General features: G+C 42.1%; 3 protein-coding genes across 4 annotated transcripts; all 3 read right to left on the bottom strand.

The window, feature by feature from the left end:
- Positions 1 to 552: 552 nt before the first annotated feature.
- On the bottom strand, positions 553 to 5,007 carry LOC308159478 (agmatinase, mitochondrial-like). 2 transcript variants are annotated; one of them, XM_080533274.1, is made up of 7 exons: positions 4,653 to 5,007; positions 2,806 to 3,008; positions 2,378 to 2,426; positions 2,071 to 2,266; positions 1,630 to 1,809; positions 1,292 to 1,376; positions 553 to 1,190 (listed from the first exon to the last, which is right to left on the bottom strand). In XM_080533274.1, exons 1-7 carry the CDS (start codon positions 4,979 to 4,981, stop codon positions 1,117 to 1,119), a joined length of 1,116 nt encoding a protein of 371 aa, XP_080389400.1. In that variant the 5' UTR covers positions 4,982 to 5,007; the 3' UTR covers positions 553 to 1,116. The 2 variants fall into 2 exon arrangements, with proteins under 2 accessions (XP_080389400.1, XP_080389401.1); XM_080533275.1 differs by lacking the exon at positions 2,806 to 3,008 and having other exon boundaries at positions 4,660 to 5,007.
- Positions 5,008 to 5,300: 293 nt separating this feature from the next.
- pink1 (PTEN induced kinase 1) lies at positions 5,301 to 9,464 on the bottom strand. The gene is made up of 8 exons (XM_080533989.1): positions 9,029 to 9,464; positions 8,368 to 8,649; positions 8,010 to 8,113; positions 7,691 to 7,873; positions 7,365 to 7,528; positions 7,053 to 7,174; positions 6,555 to 6,785; positions 5,301 to 6,265 (listed from the first exon to the last, which is right to left on the bottom strand). The coding sequence occupies exons 1-8, from the start codon at positions 9,380 to 9,382 to the stop codon at positions 5,987 to 5,989; spliced, it is 1,719 nt and encodes a 572-aa protein (XP_080390115.1). The 5' UTR covers positions 9,383 to 9,464; the 3' UTR covers positions 5,301 to 5,986.
- A 646-nt stretch (positions 9,465 to 10,110) lies between these two features.
- Positions 10,111 to 11,585, bottom strand: cdaa (cytidine deaminase a; the record flags this gene model as incomplete). Its single annotated transcript, XM_080534435.1, has 4 exons — positions 10,111 to 10,254; positions 10,602 to 10,659; positions 10,904 to 11,015; positions 11,387 to 11,585. 4 exons carry the CDS (start codon positions 11,583 to 11,585, stop codon positions 10,111 to 10,113), a joined length of 513 nt encoding a protein of 170 aa, XP_080390561.1.
- Positions 11,586 to 18,753: the final 7,168 nt, after the last annotated feature.

An 18,753-nucleotide genomic window follows, 5' to 3' on the forward strand; every position in this document is an offset into this window, starting at 1 on the left:
TCTATAAGATTGAGGTCAGGGCTTTGTAATAGCCACTCCAATACCTTGACTTTGTTGTCCTTAAACCACTTAACCATAACACATTTTCCTCCCACATGATGCCATCTATTTTGTGAAGTCCCTCCTGCAGCAAAGCACCCCCACAACATGATGCTGCCATCCCCGTGCTGCACGGTTGGGATGGTGTTCTTCGGCTTACAAGTCTCCCCCTTTTTCCTCCAAATATAACAATGGTCATTATGGCCAAACAGTTAAAAATAATGTTCTTTTTGTTATGGTGGTTTTGGAGCGGTGGCTTCTTCCTTTCTGAGCACCCTTTCAGGTTATGTCGGTATATATGACTAATTTTTACTATGGATATAGAGTGGGGGAAATAAGTATTGAACACATCAATATTTTGTCCAGTAAATGTATTTCCAATTAGCCTATTCAAGTGAAATTTGCACCAGACGTTGGTATTAACTCAAACAATCAAGACAGAAAATCTAAACATTAAAGTCCATATGTAAATAAAGTTATGTGTAATAAAGTGGAATGAAACAGAAAAAAGTATTGAACACTATTAATTTATTGAAAGTATTGAACACTATAAAAAATATAGTTTGTTAACATGAAATCTGTGGTGTGGTTAAAAATGAGTTTTTCAAGACATCAACCTAAGTGTATGTAAACTTCTGACTTCAACTGTATACAATTATTTGTATTTAACAGAATGTACTGTAATATATCAAACCTGAGTTACTTTTTAATTAACGTACATTAATTTATAACAATAAGATCCTATGAATAACAGTTTGTTCCATTAAAAACATGTTTCTGTCCAAATAACTGTACTAATAACATAAAATAGACTTAAGAGAAGAGTCTGCTATTTGCAGATGTCTCAGTAGGACCGTACATATTCCCCTGTGCATATATCCCCTTTGCTTATAGGGTACAGCCAATTTGAGCAAAAATGATATTGAATATTGAATTTTTCAATGATATTGATTTTTTTTTTTTTTTTGATTGCTTTTGCTTTTTTACATGTTAAGTATATTGAATCAGTTCAGGGGTCTTATTCTCCCCCCCAAAGTGGTATCCCTTCAATTCATGTGCAAAAACATATCCAAATAGTTAGTAGTATTTTGTCTTTGGAAGGACACACATCATTTCAAAGAGCAGATTGGCACCAGTCAGTGCTGTATTGCCTGTGGAAAAGAAAAGATAAAGGACAGAAAATACACAGTTGATGGTTCCTTAAAACAAATGTGTACAATGTGTCACCAACACTGTTGTTTCAATTAAGTACCTGTGGTGTCATAAGGCGGAGACACCTCAACCAGATCACATCCCACGAGGTTTAGACCACGACAGCCCCGGATGATTTCTAGTCCCTGGGTACAATCAATCAATCAATCAATCAAAAACACACACACACACACACACACACACACACAAAATATGAAGACTACACTGTCAGCTGCAGCCTCCATCCAATGCCCGAATGATAACACAGAAAAACAAATGAACTAATAAAAGGTGAAGAGAAGAAAATAGTGTTATTGCAGTTATCCAGTGCTGACCGGGGGCCAATCCATAGAAATGACAAACCAGGTGAAGTCAAAGCTTACCTATAGGAGAGCTTACCTGTATGGTTGTGAGCCCTGCTATCTCTGGTGTGCCTGTGCCAGTTGCAAAGGCTGGGTCTAAAGCATCAATGTCAAAGCTGAGGTAGACTGGACCTGCACCCATCTGGTTCCTGACCTCGGCCATGAGAGGAGAGAGGGACTTGAACCAGCACTCCTCCACTTGAACAACACGGAAGCCCTAGAGACCAAACACACCCAGATGTAATTGTTTATTTAAAAAAATAAAAAAATAATGTTCTATTCTATTCTTAACTCAGGGTTATGCATTTGCTCTGATAGCTAACACAGGTATTCAAGTCTCAGACAAAGTTTCTCAGCAAGTCCAAATACTGTTCTTCAACATACTTATTAGGTGGGGTTGCTTACCCAAAAAATATTCATTAACCCTGATGAACGCTATGTGATACCTTCCAGTTCACCCTACTGGACAGCACAGTACCTGTGCCCTGCTCCACTCATAGGCGTCTGGGGAGTAGCCCGTGCCACGCAAGCCAATCTGGACCACCCTCTTGCAGTCCAGTAATCCCTCCTCCACGCAGCGTCTGAAGGGGGTCCCATGGCCGATCTTTTCCCCCAGGACCACATCACTGGTGTCAGCATGAGCATCCACATGGATCAGGCCTACAGGGCCGTGTCTGATGAATATGACACAGACATGACATGCTTCATGAGTAGCTTCTAGCTTGTATAAAGCACTGACATTTTATATCAAATTGTTCTTCTGGTATTGGATACTATGTGCTTACTTCTCAGCTACTGCTTGGAGAATGGGGTATGCTATTGTGTGGTCTCCTCCTGCAAAGACCAGAACATTATGTGAAAGTCCATATGTCATCAAACTGCAGAATGTTAGTTGTACCAGGAGACATCACGTTTGGAGACAGACTGGACTGGTAGGTCTGGACTTAATGATTCATTGCCACGGCCTACAATTATTAACCACATTTGATAGCCCCATCAAAGACATACAAGTACTGTAGATGGAATGTCAGCACTGTGCTCATAACCACTGTGTCAGTGCCATTATTATGTAGGGAAATTATTCTAGGAATGTACTCGTATGAAATACGCTATGACCACATACTTTGAGGTGAAATAGACTGCATAGTTAAAGTGCAGAGGATAAACCCAACTCTTCACACAACTGTAGAATAAAAGTGTTGCTCAATCTAACCCATGGTCAGAGGGATACAGCCTGTGGCCAGGATTGTGCGGTAGGCTTCCCGGATCCGTCTGCAGGTGTCCTTCAGGTCATACACGTTCACGTTGACATCCCCAATATCGGCCACCATCAGAGACTCATAGGGGGCTGCTCTGGTGGCACTGTTGTAAGGCCACAACATGCAAGACTCTGCTCTGATGTGGCGGGGGCCAAATCTGTTGAGTATCATTGCCTCATGCTTAAATCATCATCAGTTTGCAGAGACCAAGCTTATGCTGCATGTGATTATTGAATGTGAAAGAAGTTCCTGGGCAGATATTTGACCAGTCAGTGTGTTGTGGACAGTGGCGGACTGGCCACCGGGCATGCCTGGCAAATGCCAGGAGGGCCGCGAGACTCTGGGCCGCTCAGAATGTATTATCTTTTTCTTTTTATACTGTATATATATATATTATTTGTAATTTTGTCTCTGGTGATTTTCATTGAAAATAACTTATTTCAGCAGACCGCGGCCCAAAACTTATTATATCGGCCCGGGTCGCGGATTTGTGGAGCCTAGGGTGGTAGGGGATGGTAGAGCAATACCGCTACCTGATTGGTTGGCGAAGCACTCGTGAAGAGCCCCCTCATTGGCTGGCGAGTCTACCATCTAATTAGCCAGACTCCTTGCTATAAGCTAGCAATATTGGGCTAACGTAAACGTTATCCAATAATGCGTTGTCCATGTGTTGAATAGAAGTGATGATAGTTGAGTATGGTTGAAGTCTGCAGACTAGTTACTGCTCCTAAATAGTGTTACTTTATTAGATGACTCAGTGTTGCTTCTGAAGAGTCCGGAGGGAGCATGACTATGGGAAAGTGAAAGAGGGGAGCGGTGCACAGCAGAAAATGAACACACTCCCCTGAAGTTGCGTCAACACAGTAATATGGTTTGTGGGTATACAATGTGACAAATTGAATGTTAACAAGCTGGTTAATATCAGAATAAAACGTGCAGACTGCAGAATGAGTGTTTCTGGTTTATTTTATGAAGCTGGTTCACATGACCAAGGTCAGGATAGTACTGTATTTACACTGTGTTGCCCAGTCAATAAACATGTTTCCTTATTACTTCTAACCTTTCTTGGTGTAGGTAGGGGCCCGAACAATGACTCAAGCCCAGGGGCCCCCACTAGGTAGGGGCTATGCTTGGGAAATGGAGTTCAATATAAGATCTAAAGAATTAGCCTACTTGTTGTGAGTTTGATTTCAGAATTTAGCAGTTGGCATTGTTTCTCATGTTTTGGTCTGGCCTATTTGTCCTGAATGTGCCTTATAGCATACTACTGGTTATACTATGCTCTCAATAACGTTGTGTGGATTGTTGTCGGCACTCTGAATTCATCAGCGATTGTAGTGTGTCAGTTGCGTGTGCGTGTGTGTGTTACATTTGTGTTCCAAATGTCTACATTCGATTCTAGTCAGTCTGGTTATCTCAAGCTTTTTATGTTAACAATCCGTGTTGATGTTGCGTTTGGAAATAGGGCTGTTGTGTCGCAAATGCCAGGGCTGTTTTTTGATCCCAGTCCGCCCCTGGTTGTGGACATGCAAGACCATAACAATATAACAATCATTACTGTAAGCAGTGGCGGCAAAAAAAAGCTGTAGACAATAGACATTGTTTGAGTGAATCCTGTCTGTCAATGTCTATTGTCTCTACACCATCCTACAACATGGAGGCCTGGCCAAGAGTAAGGTGTGTGCTCCTAGTGTAAATGCTTGTTGCTGTAGCTTATTGCATGTTCTTGTAAGGTTAATGCCTAAAGGCTTGCAGTACAGTAGCTTTTCACCACATTAGAGTTGATACAGTAACGAAATACCTTGTACCAGGTCGGTTGGAAGTTCCAGTATCGATTGGGACGCCAACAAAAGCTGCATCAAGTCCCTCTGCGGTCTCTTGATAAGGTAATTTCCCCATTGTAGCAATTCCAGAGACCTCCGCTATGTCGTCGCTCGGGGGAACATTGTATCGCTTGTCTGAGTACTTTCTATTAGAAGTAATACACGGACATTGCCTGTCAAATAACTTGCTGCACGCTTCTCTAGATTGCCCTGACACTCCAGAAAAGATCGTTGTCGCATGTCTAATGTATTTAATTAATGTTCCCCTTTTTTGACTTATATTGACGTTTTTCACAAGAGACTGCATGTTCACTATGTTGTATTCAAACGGCTATCAAACCTCGACTTGACCTTTAGAACTTGTTTGGATTGAACTGGTTTCATATCCTACATGTAGTTTGACAGGACATCGCAATGTCTTTCGTTACGTCCATATGATTTGACGTCTGAGGACAATCGTGGCCAGTCAAACATGCGGGGCAACGTTACAATACAATGTTTGTATTCTGGGTAAATTGGTAGTGATTGCAAATATATTTCAATATAGCGTTAAATTATAGTGCTGGACCGCAGGGACCCTGTAATATGGACTCAGGATTCAGGAACAGTCAAGGCAAATATCATGTCAAACACTGGGAATGACTTTATTGCAACAGGTGAATAATACGCAATTGAATACTCCATTGCTTTCGAGGGTTTGGTGACAGCCCACGTAACTGCTAAAAACCTTTATACATGTTTAATATTGGTTGTCGGTGTAAAAATACATTTGATGCATTTTTATTTGCCTGCATCTTCAGAATCTTCAGAATTAATCAACAGAAATTATGATTAATTAACTGTGTGAATGTACAGGCAGGTGCTTTGTGACAATAATATAACTACAATATGATCAAGGCTCATACCGGTATTATAGGATTGCCAAGTATTGTCTTCAAAAAAGAGAATAAAAGAGAATTGACTGATCCTAGTGGAGAAGTTCAGGTAGAATGTAACTCCAACAAAAAATACAATAACCAACCACAGGGTAAACCTCAAGCATGGCACTGAGCAAGTGCAAACTGAACATAAAGTTTATATAATTATAATGATTGTAGCACTTTGAGCTGCAACATTTGCAGGAAAAGCACTATACAAACAAGTTATTATTATTATTATTATAAAGTGCAAACCACACCAGAATAAAATTCACCTCCTTATGTGTGGAGTTAACCACAAAAGTGCTTCACTTTTGAAAAGCTTTGTAGATCGTTTCAAGAGTCACCTAACACGATGTTAACCTATGAGCCTATGAGTAGCCACAGAGAGACAGTCACAAGATGGAGGCTATGCGTTGTTCACGTCCGTACATCAGGAACAACGCAGCAGTGCGGAGGTCCTCCAGGTCCAGGTTGGACAGGAAGCTCCTCTGTAGCTCTGCCTCCACAGAACTTCCGCTGGGGCCGCTGCAGCCCCTCAGGAGCACCACGGCAGACTGACACAGCAGCCAATCAGCCATCTTCTTCATGCCAAAGCTGTCCTGATTGGCTAGAGCTCTCCGTCCCCAGAGGCTGAGATGCAGCATGTTCGCAGCCACACGGGCACTGGGACGCTGCCGGGACACAATGAAAGTGTGTATGACATCAGGGGGAATTGTGCACATCTCTGATATATATATTGACACAGTATATCCACTGGCATGGCAATTTTAATAACTGCATTAAACTGGATTATACATAGGGCCCAAGTATGTAAAGTGTATTCATATTGGAACTGGTGGACATTAAAAAGGGTTTCCACATATCTAATGTGCACTTATAAGTAGTGGACTTGAATGGAATTCTCTTTGGCGAAGGATCATATAAGAAAGCTAATTAAATCCCAATTGGACTCATTCCTACGTTGTTGGGGTTCCGGGATAGAAGCGACCGGACCACCAGCTGCACGTCACCAGGCACACCGGCAGGCAGCGGAGGGAGCTGCTTCTCCTGGAAACTCCGGCTCTCCAGTCCACCTGCTCCATAGAATGGGTTGGGCTGGCCGAATATCTCATAGGAGATGGCACCCAAAGCCCATGCATCTGCCTTGCTGTAATCAATTACCACACCCTCGCCTGGAACTGCAGTGGACACCTTTGGGTAGAGACAATAGAAGTGTATTTTCACTTATAACACCAGCCCAACATAGTTTGATGTCTCGGTTGTTCAGGGTTGCTTTAGCTGACAAATCCAGTGAGCATTCTGGTGTAAAAATCACCACGTGGGTGCTAACCCTAACCCTTATGGTTGAGTTTCTCCCCCATGCAATGTACTATAAAATGCACCACACAATATATGATATATACATATCAAATAACCCATTATCAAAATGTGTGTTTTGTCAGAGATGGTTTGACCCACCTCAGGTGCCATCAGGCAGGCGTTCCCTCCTCTGTTCACCCATCGACTATTGAAGGGCAGCTGGAGACTACAGTCACTCAAGCAGCAGCCAAAATCAGTGATCACCAAGCGGGGACAGTCGTCTACAGTACAAGACAAACATATTTCTATTTGATAACAGTAAGAGTATTAGTAGCTATTAGGCTTGACGACACCTGAATAACTTGAATATAAATCGCATTGATGATGTTTGAGTCTACTTTACTGTCTGGAAGGCGTTTTTTTTTTTTTTTTTTTAGCAAACTTGAAATTAAGTTGATTTACGTCTCTGACCTGTGTCGAATTCCAGGAGCACATTGTCTGATTTGAGATCTCTGTGTGCAATGCCTTGTCTGCACAGATGATCCACCCCCTCCAGAAGTTGCAGAACCATGAGAGAGGCTTCCCTACTGCCTGGCACCGAACCCTCTAGGTACTGTCGCAGGGTGCAGGGGTAACTACAGAACAGGAGAAAAGGAGGTACGCAGGGGGTGGGTTATGTTTACAGGAATAATATCATCAAATATAAAATGGCAGGATATATCAAGAGGTGGTGGCACATCATGTGATTTTTCAATAATGTCACTGAGATCCAGACGGAGAACAAGGACAGTCCTTACTTCTTCATGACCAGGAACAGAGTGCGGTTGTTGCCCAGGCCTGCAGGGTTGAGCCTGGCTGGTAGTACATCAGGGTACTCCTCATGGGCGCCGGGTAGATCTGGCCACTCCGCTGTGAATGCCCGGTGCACTCGGATCACGTTAGGGTGAGCAGACACCCTCTTGGGCATGACCCCAAAATGTCTGCGTAAATGGAACAGGAATGCCCACCTGTTTGCATCAATCTTTCAGAGCCACTCTCAATACTGTGCTATTGAACTACTGTGTCTATTGAAGAAGATGCTGTGCTATGATGGCAGGTTGCTACAGCATTGCTTACCCATTCAGGGCTATCTGGTGTTTTTCCTGTTTCATGGCGAGTGGGCCTGCTGGGACCAGCTCCTGGGACATGGATGTCAGAATGGCCTCGCACGATGAGCCTGCCTGCAGTACAACAGGGGGAACATCACATCTCACCACCATACTACTTCATGTCAACAATCAAGGAGGATTGCATTAAGGCAAAACACATAATTTATTATTATTCAAATGATGTCAATTGATTGTCTTGTGTCATGAAGACATGTAACTGATTCATTGATGCATGTATTCAAGCTAAAATATAGCAAGCACACTTTGCACACTACAGCCCATGTAGGCTTAACCCTTCAAATCCAAAAGGAACTCTAGACACCCACCCCAAGGTTCCACATAATCTTGACAGCCAAGGGGTAGATGCCCAAGGAGAGACACTTTGGAGACTCAGTGATTTGTCCTTTATCTCCACCTGGCCTCAGCTCCACCAGGGAACACTTGTCACTCTCCCTGGGGACTGCGAACGGCGCTGCAGCCTCATACACAGCCGAATTGCTGCCAATCCCGACCTTCTTCCCTATAACATAGTCCTCCAGCTTGTATCCGGAAGCAGACAACTTGAGAGGGCTCTGGAACTTCTTCTTCTTCTTCTTCTTAAACAGGGTCTTCAGAGAGAGTAAAACAAAATACATTACATTTTTTACTATTTGAAATATGGCAGACCAAAACAAGAAATTGTTATGGCAAGGTGTGGTTGCTTGAACTACATTAGTGTATGTGTGTGGGGTCCGAGGCACCTCTACCCGATGTGGGCGGAATTATCGGTCCATGGGTACAGGTCAGGACTACTTCCAGTAAGAGTGAATCCCCTCGCCAGCCAACAACTGGGAGCCTCGGACCTCGGGCTAGAACTACATCTACTGGCCTAGATACAACATGTGTTATTCGGTTGAAAGAATGGTGTCCACCTAGGCTATTGGGTGAATGATGTAGGTCGAATACATCTGTAAATAAAGTGTTTAGTTGCTGTACTATTTTGTTTACCTGAATTTCCTGACATGTCGCAGCACAACTCCTGTCATCTTCCATCTGTTGTTCGATCAGACCCACTCCAAGACCGAAGGCCAAGTACACTGCCCTGTTCCGTGGCGACCCGACCCCAAACCTCCTGACACCACCGGACTGCAGCTGAGCGGCCAGACCTCTCAGCGACATGCGGTAATATCGGTACCGAGCTGGCAGGAAAGTCTGAGGCTGAGCGGTGCGGGCCGGTTGGCCTACACGGAGACGCTCACTTCGGAACTTCGCTGCGAACCGGCCGACCGGTTTCAGCAGACCGAGCTGGAGAGCCGACCGACCTAACTCAAACCCCCGGCTGATCGCATGTTTTACGGACATGTCTTTACCAGCTAAATGGTAAATTTTCCCGATGTTTTCAAACAGTCTCTGTCAGTCCTCGGCGCATTGTGTACAAGGACGAATGTTATTAAACACAACAACAAGGACGGTAGAGCATGCTCGTCGGTTCTGACGTGACTGGGTGCATTCGTAAATTCGCTCTGATAGCGCCGGAGCGCACACTGGGTTCAACGTGATAAAGGGACCAAGTAATTTGATTGGACAAGAGACATTCCATGAGTGCTGATCAGATTTCAAGAGCGTGTTTACGAACGCACCCCACTGTCTGTTTTTAACTTGACCCGTTTTGGAATTAAAGGGACAGTACTAAAAAAAAGATGTTGCCGAGTATAGCACGCGACCATAAGTCTATGGGCACAATACATAATGACAATCATTATAGACTCGGACAACACGATACTTTAATTCAGTATTCATGACCGTGATACAAGATAGGCTGCAGTATTTTCAACATTCAAACAAACCTGTAGCCTAGTAATCAGACAGTGTCATTCAACTAAGATTTTATGACATGTGGAATGTGTTATATTTTGACTTTTTCTGTACGTATTTAATGTGATGCAGTTGTCAGGTACCAACGTGTTGTACCTTGTTCATTTGCTTTAAGCAGTTATTATTATTGGTATTATTATTATACAATACGTCGCTTTGGATAAGAGCATCTGCTAAATTACTCAAATGTGTAAATGTTTAGAGTTGGCTACACATCATGATGACCCATTCTGTGTGGTGAACACTCTCTTCTTCTTCAGGTCCTCAGGTCCAAAGGACACAGGGAGCAGGTCCTCCACAGTCATCTCCACATAAGACCCATCAGGCTTGGACAAATAGACAGACCACTGGTCACCAAACTGCAAGGGAAAGGTGAGTTTGGTAAATGACCAGTGAATGGTCAAATTCAGTAACAGCACTACAAATTAGATGGGATTGCCATGGTCCACATGCAAAGCGTGACAGCAAAATCAGTCCAAATATAAAGGCTGTATTACAAGGACAATAATATTGTATTATATAATATGATACTGCCTATTATGGATAAGCCTGCTACTTGTTATATCACAGTAGGAAGGGGTAGGGAAGTTCCATTGATTGTAAGATCCATACACTTAACTGGGGCCAATAGGGCGGCAATGCTGGTGTCGACCAACACAGATAGATGTATAGGCTGTAGAAGGCCCTATGTACAGGCCCTACGTACCTCTCTCATGAACTGCCGACAACCACCACAGGGAGAGATGAACTGATCATCTAGGTCACTGCAAAATGAATCTAATGATTAACAAGAATGAATGTGTATGTATGTACAGTATGTATATGTACGCTCTGAAAGTCGGAATGTCATAAACTGCAGAATGTAAAGATGTAGACACTTTTGGTTAAAATCAACAGGATAACATAACATTAAATCAATAGTGTTCTGGATTCAGAGGCAGACACATTGCTCAATCATCATTACTCAGATTAATGTTTACTCTGAAGCAAAATTCAAGAATACTGTACCTGGAAATGGCAATTGCCTTGAAACTCTTGAAGCCCTCAGACACAGCCTTTGCAATAGCAGTTCTCTCTGCGCAGAGACCTAGATTGTAGCTTGCATTTTCTATATTGCACCCTTGTTAGAAATAGAAAGAAAGAGGATATGTTTTAGGATATGTATGTTTTCTGCAACCTGTGGACTCCACACATCAACATGTGCTGTTATGTTTTCAGTAATCAATCATCTATTTATTCTTGGATGAGCGACTTCATTTGTAGTGGTTGCTGTCTTGAATACCTCTACCTGTCTGTGGAACAGAGGAACAAATTTCACTTATGGATTTTTTATCAAATGTGAAATAATAAATTTACTAAAGAAATCACTAGTCAATTACAATGCAATTATCAAATTGATATGTAACTTTGTCTGCAGTTACCAAACTAAGCAATAACAACATTACTACATGGTGTAAAAGCAACTTGATGTTTTACCTAAAACATCCTCACCTGTGAAAACTGTTCCATCATGTGCCAAAAGAGCTGCTCCCACCCGGAACTTGCTGTAGGGACAGTAGGCGAATTCCTTCGCTCCCTGGGATTTGTAAATAAGTGGTTTGATCCAGTCGTCCGCCTCACTGGAGGGGTCCCCGGCTTCTGTGTCTGCTCCAGCTACCATCCTGTAATCACCAATCTTGAGGTCTGCCATTCCAATCCTTTGTTAGTGTCTGTGTGTCTGTGTACAATTATGTGCCGGTGGCTGTGTGTATGTGTGTGTGTGTGTGTGTGTGTGTGTGTGTGTGTGTGTGTGTGTGTGTGTGTGTGTGAATGAGAGAGAGAGAGGGAGAGAGCGAGAGTGTAGGAGAGAGAGAGAGAGAAATACAAATAGAGAGAGACAGAGAGAGAAAGAAAGAGAGAGAGTAATAAAGACAAAGAGAGACAGAGAGATAGAGAAACAGAGAGAAGGAGGAGTGTATGTTTTCACAGTTGGACATAACAAGCAGGCTTTTAGGAAACACAAGTGCTGTTTGGTGCCTGCCCCCCGCCCCCCCCCCCCAGCTGTGTTACACGTGGTCTGGGTGGGAGGGGAACTGGCTCTTTAGGGGAAGCCTAGCGTGTGTAATGATTTTTATAGGTTCACTCCAGCCAAATCGCTGGAGTTTGGATCGCTGGAGAAATGATTTCAGTTCTAAACTATCCCTAAGTCACAAACTGAGATATGTGATGCAATATTATTTCTTGTGAAAATCATCACAACCCTCTGCTGACCCACTGAGAGACTGTAGGCCCCTCACACAGTCACATTGCACACAAAAACAGATTACTTTTATGCCTACATTTCTTTGGGGAAAAAAGCTGGCTAGCTGGGTGTGGTAATGTAATTCATGTCTTTGTTGAATATTTGGCTAGAGTGTAACATTGCTGAACACATATACCGTGAGCTAAAGCAGTGACAACTACTACTAGACTTCTGCATATTAACCACCTAAAACAAAGTAGGCAGAGTATTCCACAATTCATCTCTAGGTCTGTTGTGAACTATATATAGCCTGCTAGCTTATACCTAACACTAGATGGTGCCATTTCTCTCTCTCTCTCTCTCTCTCTCTCTCTCTCTCTCTCTCTCTCTCTCTCTCTCTCTCTCTCTCTCTCTCTCTCTCTCTCTCTCTCTCTCTCTCTCTCTCTCTCTCTCTCTCTCTCTCTCTCTCTCTCTCTGTCTGTCTGATATAGGTAATGGTACTTCATTCTTACGATTCTTCACTTCTTAGTAGTCCTGCTAATTTTATACAAAGTTAATTACCACCATCAGGTCCGATCTATGGCATAGATCTCACCCAGGCTGTAATGATGTATTCTGATATTGAAGTATAAAAACCATGTGGGTATAGAATAAAGTTGCTGCTCAATGGAAAGTTGAATCAAGACAATTTATGCAGATCGATCTGGTCTCATACAAGGTGTACACATTAGTGGTCAAACCTGAATGAGCTGATGATAAGCTTTTATCGTAGTGGCCACAGAGAAAATACATGACTCCTGTGGGTGGTAAACTCCTTTTAGACTTTAATAGTCTTGTCCTGTCTCCTGACATTCTGGCTGGTCAGGTGCTACTTCTGCACTCAAGCCAACTTAAGGTACACAGGAGGATTTAGCTGACGTAGAAGAAATACATTGTCACTTGGAAACAACATAATAGGATGACCATTTGCCAACAAAATATATCATGTCATGTGGGAACTAAAAGAGGCTGAGCAGCTGACATGGAAAGAAATTCCTCATATCACACACTCTTCAGTTACATTTGGCTGAGCATGTGACAACGTTTAAATGTGATGTCTGTGAAGACTTCAATAAGATCCAAATGTAATGTCTCTGGTCTATTTTACCCGGTTGTTGATCAGTCTATATTAGAGTCAATGCAGAACTACAATTGTCTCCCCTGGCTGCAAGCTACCTTAGCAGGACATTGACTCTTGCAGGATGTTGATTTAGTGTTGTCGTTGTTAATCATCCAGTCGATCCAGGAGGCATACTGTCTGACCTTTGTGTAGACCCCAGGGAAGAATGGGTTTGCACACACTGCAAAGATTAAAATCAAAGTAAGATGAAATATCTTAAATCAAGGCAATATGTGCTTGTTTTTTTGTCTGACAAGACATTTCTTCTTACCAGGCCGTTGTTATGATTTTCTGTCCTTAATTATCTTGTAACTTGTTATTGAGATTTTATTACTGGTTCTGAGTAATTGAATACTTGAAACTATCCAAACTAGTCCAAACTATCCCTAAATAACAAACTGAGATGTGATTATTTCTTGTCAAAATCATCACAACCCTCTGTTGAACCACTGAGAGACCGTAGGCCCCTCATACAGTCACAATGTACACGAAAACAGATTTATCCTATGCCTACATTTCTGGCTCGCTGGGTGTGGTAATATCATTAATGTCTTCATTATATTTAGCTAGAGCGTAATATTACGGAACACAATACTGTAGGATTAACCAGTGACAACTACTGTGAGACTTCTGCATATTAACCGCCTAAAACAAAGTAGGCATTCCACAATACATCTCTAGGACTGTGTGAACAATAGCCTGCTAGCTTATAACTAATGTTAGATGGTGCCATTTCTCTCTCTCTCTCTATCTGATATACAGTAATGGTACTTAATTCTTACCTATTCGTAGGCCTACTACTTAGATAAGATCAACAACAGACTTTCTCTGAAACAAAGGGCATTGAAACATTTCCTGGTTTTACACACTGGAATTCAACTGGAATTCAGATGGGGGATTGTACACTTTGCCCTTTCAGAAGTGTGTTTGATATGCACAACATTGTGTCCTGGTTGAATGAATGAATGGTCTTTATTGTCATTAATACAGTACAGGTACCATACAACGAAATTTAGGAGGGGGGGCTCCCCTGGTGCTTGGAAAAAATACTAAAAACAAGAGGGCCAAGGGTAAAATAAAAAAGGGAAAAGAGCTGGTTTACATAAATAAAGGCTATGTACACTATCTACTATACTATACTACTATACTATACAATAAAACACTGTGCTGTACTCTATGCTATGCTATAAATATCCTAACTTTTTCCTATATCTGAACCTTATGTACACAAGGGTTGTCATATTGCACATTCATTAAAGTGTCGCAGTTAGCAGGTTTGAAATGTTCACAGTTGTATTTCAATATTGCACTTATGTTTACAATCTAGTAGCTGCCATCAAATTGTCTAGATTGTCCAGGGCCTAGAACCTAGGTCTTTGCTGTGTTCAGGGCCTGAATGGCCCTAGGGTAGAAGCTGAGCTTCAGTCTATTTGTCCGTGCGAACATGGTCCTGAACCGCCTGCCTGAGCGCAGCCGAACAAAGTGTTCGTTCCCAGGGTGGGATGGGTCTCTGGAGATCTTGGAGGCCTTCCTGAGGCAGCGTGTGTTGTACAGCTCTTCCAGAGAGGGGAGGGGGGCACCGATGATCTTCTGGGCCGATCTCACGACTCTCTGTAGCGCTTTCCTCTCTGCGGCTGTGCAGCTGGAGAACCACACGCAAATGCAGTAGGTGAGGATGCTCTCCACTGTGCAGCGGTAGAAGGTCACAAGCAGCTCCTGTCTGAGGTGGTATTTCCTGAGGACTCTCAGGAAGTAGAGCCGCTGTTGTGCCTTCTTGATGATGGCTGCTGTGTTGGTCCTCCAGGACAGGTCCTCCTGTATGTGCACCCCCAGGAATCTGAGAGTTGAGACTCTCTCCACGCTCCCTCCATCGACGAGCAGGGGCTGGACCTCAGATTTTTTCCTCCTGAAGTCCACGATGATTTCCTGGGTCTTTAACTGGTTCAGCAGCAGGTTGTTGACCTTGCACAGCTTGCCCAGCTGCTCCACCTCATCCCTGTACGCCGCCTCGTCCCCCCCCGAGATGCAGCCCACCACGGTGGTGTCGTCTGCAAACTTCATGATGGAGTTGCTGGGGTGGACGAGGGTGAAGTTGTGGGTGTAGAGGTTGTAGAGGATGGGGCTCAGCACGCAGCCCTGGGGGGACCCAGTGCTGAGTCTGAGGGCTGTGGAGGTGTGGGAGCCCACCCGCACTCTCTGGGGGCGGTCAGACAGGAAGTCCTTGATCCATGCGCAGATGGAGTGTGATAGTCCCAGGTTGGTTGGTTGGAGGGAGACATGTTGCCTCCCCGATGAATTTTCAGCCATGTTACGTCAGAACTTAACAAACTATGCCACTGGACAGCCAGTTTCAAAAACACAATAGCCAACTACCTAGATCTAGGACATTGTATTGTGCCAAAACCCCAAAAAAAACACTTGTGAAAGTGCAGTGTGGAAAACCCCCTATATCTGCAATAATATAATTGCACAAAATGCCATTTGGATTAGACTTTATTTTATTAGGATCCACATTGGTTGATGCAAGAACATCAGCTACTCTTCCTGGGGTCCACTCAAAACATATACAAAGAAGAAACCATCAACACACAAAACAACAAATAACAATAATACAATTTAAATAATAAGTCAGCAATGCGCACTAGGAACTAACTAACTTTTTTTTTTTACTTTCAATTTAAGCTTTAATCAGACTTTTAGAGATATGGCCTTGAAGGGAGTTCCATTCAACCATAGCTATAATACAGCACTGCACACTATTATAAACTTGTTTTGGTTTTTGGAATTGTGTAGTTACCACTGGTGGGGTATGTGTGTGCATTAGAGCTAAGTGTGAGCTGCCTATACAAACAGTCAGGGATTTTCAGTACATTCATATTTTTTTTTACAAACGAAAGAAGTGATGCTTTTAACCTCTCATCAACTTTTAGCCAGAAGAGTTAGTCATGCATGCCGTTTATATTAGCTCTCATTGTGCACTGAAGGGCAAGCCGAGCTGGGGGCCGTTCCACTAACGTTGATTAGTATATCGCCGATTAAAATAAATCAGGCGATCAGGCAACTCGGGATTGGAATTCAAGCCTCAGGTGATTCCTCGAACGAGGATCAGGCTTGTATCATGAGTGTTCACAGAACACCGGCTTAGAAATCCATGATATTGGCGCGTGCACGCAGACATAAAGAGCCCAGAAGAGTCGATCTGTCGAAATGAAGATACTCCACTCTGCAGGGGTCCTACATTTGCGCAGCATTCCGAATTATTGATCTTTATGAAGACAGAAAAATAAGATGTAAAATAGTGCAATACTGCCGCAATTAACAAGGCGAGGGAAATGGTTTGGCAAGAAATTGCTGACCGATTAAATGCATAGGTCATACTAGCCCCAGTTATTGTTATATGTTCATATTTTAATAAATTAATATTTACTACTGTGGTGATATCAGCAGCAGGCTACAAGCTGTCATATCGTCACAATGGCCTAGTGGTATCGACCGCTGCCATAGTATTTATTCATCATTTTAAATCGGTGGTTCAAATCCCTCTTCAGACACACTTTTTACTGCATTTCGTTGTCTGAATCTAATCTAAAATCTCATCTAAAAAAGTATGTAGGCTATAAAATTATGGTGCAGGCTAATTTACAAGAACTGACACGATTACAATGGTGTTTGAAGCCTTTGCATGAAAGTTAAATGTAAAAAAATAAAAATCACTAAAATCAAGTCTCGAACTCGCAAATTTCGGAACTCTAGCTGGTTGCCTTAACCACTGCGCCAGCCAGACCGCTGTGACAAAAGCAATGCAAGTTAATAGACATACCCAGGGCTTAAAGTGGGAAAAAATCCTGTGCCTGAAACTTTTTCTTGGGGAGGGGGGTCACAGTTTGAGATATTGGGAGAGCGGGTACAGAAGACAGCTTCTTGTCTCAATGTTTAAATGCATTAATACTATTTTATAGTCAATACAAAATATATGTCTCAATGTTAAAACGCATTAATACTTTAAATGAATGTGCAACAATACTATGTGCAGTATGACAACCCTTGTGTACATAAAGTTCAGATATAGGAAAAGTCAGGATATTTATAGCATAGCATAGAGAACAGCACAGTGTTTTATTGTATAGTATAGTAGTATAGTAGATAGTGTACATAGCCTTTATTTATGTAAACCAGCTCTTTTCCCTTTTTTATTTTACCCTTGGACCTCGTGTTTTTAGTCTTTTTCCAAGCACCAGGGGAGCCCCCCCTCCTAAATTTCGTTGTATGGTACCTGTACTGTATTACAGTTTTTCTCAATTGCTAAAACACATTTCACAAAACTTTCCTCCATTTTCCCAAAACTCTAAACACAACACACTTTTCTAAAGCTACATAAGCAAAATCACACCTTCTCTCTTCAAAACTCAAACCCTACCCCTAATCCTAACCCTAACCTTACTGTAACCCTAGCACCTAACCCTAACCCTAGTTTTCCCACATGTATGATAGTCATGCATAAAAATAAATCTGCGCTCCCTGTCTAACGTTATATCTAACATTACATATTTTACATTACAGTAAGGCTGATTTTGCATGATAGTCATGCATTTTTAGATATCTATTTCCCCCCTTTAAATGGCATATGATGTCCGAAATTTTACTAAAGTTCAGCCGCGAAGTTGTTGCACTGTTGTCCTATCGAGTTTTACGTAAATAAAGGTTTGAAAAATGTTACCGTATTCCCACATGTACCGTAACATGTACAATACTGTACTGTATCACAACTCAATGCAAACACTACAGAGGATCCATTACACACAACAATACTCACTGAAAACAATGTTCAGAGTGTGATGTTTTTTTATTTATTTATGGAACTATACCACACACACACACACACACACACACACACACACACACACACACACACACACACACACACACACACACCACAATCATTTGCAACAAGTGTCTTACATTTTGAGTCGTTATGTTTAATGAATGAAGCCAGGTGTGTTCATTGTGTTAACATTTTGCTGACTATGGCAAGCATTTTGCATCACATGAGCTTTAATTTGAGAATTTGACATTTTGAGCAGAGTTTTTTGCAACTTGTGTTTTAGCAAGACAAAATGTGTTTAGATTTATGAGAAAAGGAGGATTGTGTTTTGTGAACTGTGTCTTCATGTGAAATGTGTTTATGGTTTTGGCAAATGGGAGCTAGTTTTATTAAATGTGTTTAGAGAACTGGTCATTTGGTTTAGAGAATTGGCTTTTGTGTTTTAGCAATTGGGAAAAACTGTAATGACAATAAAGACCATTCATTCATTCATTCATAATACTGTTTTATACTTAATAAAAATAAAAAAACATTAGATGTCTTTAAAATGCCAAACTGATTGCATCACTTATTAAGCCACTATCACTATAACAATACAGAATAAAATATATACATGTCTTTAAAAGAACAAACTGATTACTTATTAAGCCACTATC

Source organism: Nansenia antarctica (assembly GCF_963989245.1).
Source record: "Nansenia antarctica genome assembly, chromosome: 6".
Lineage (NCBI taxonomy): Eukaryota > Metazoa > Chordata > Actinopteri > Argentiniformes > Microstomatidae > Nansenia > Nansenia antarctica.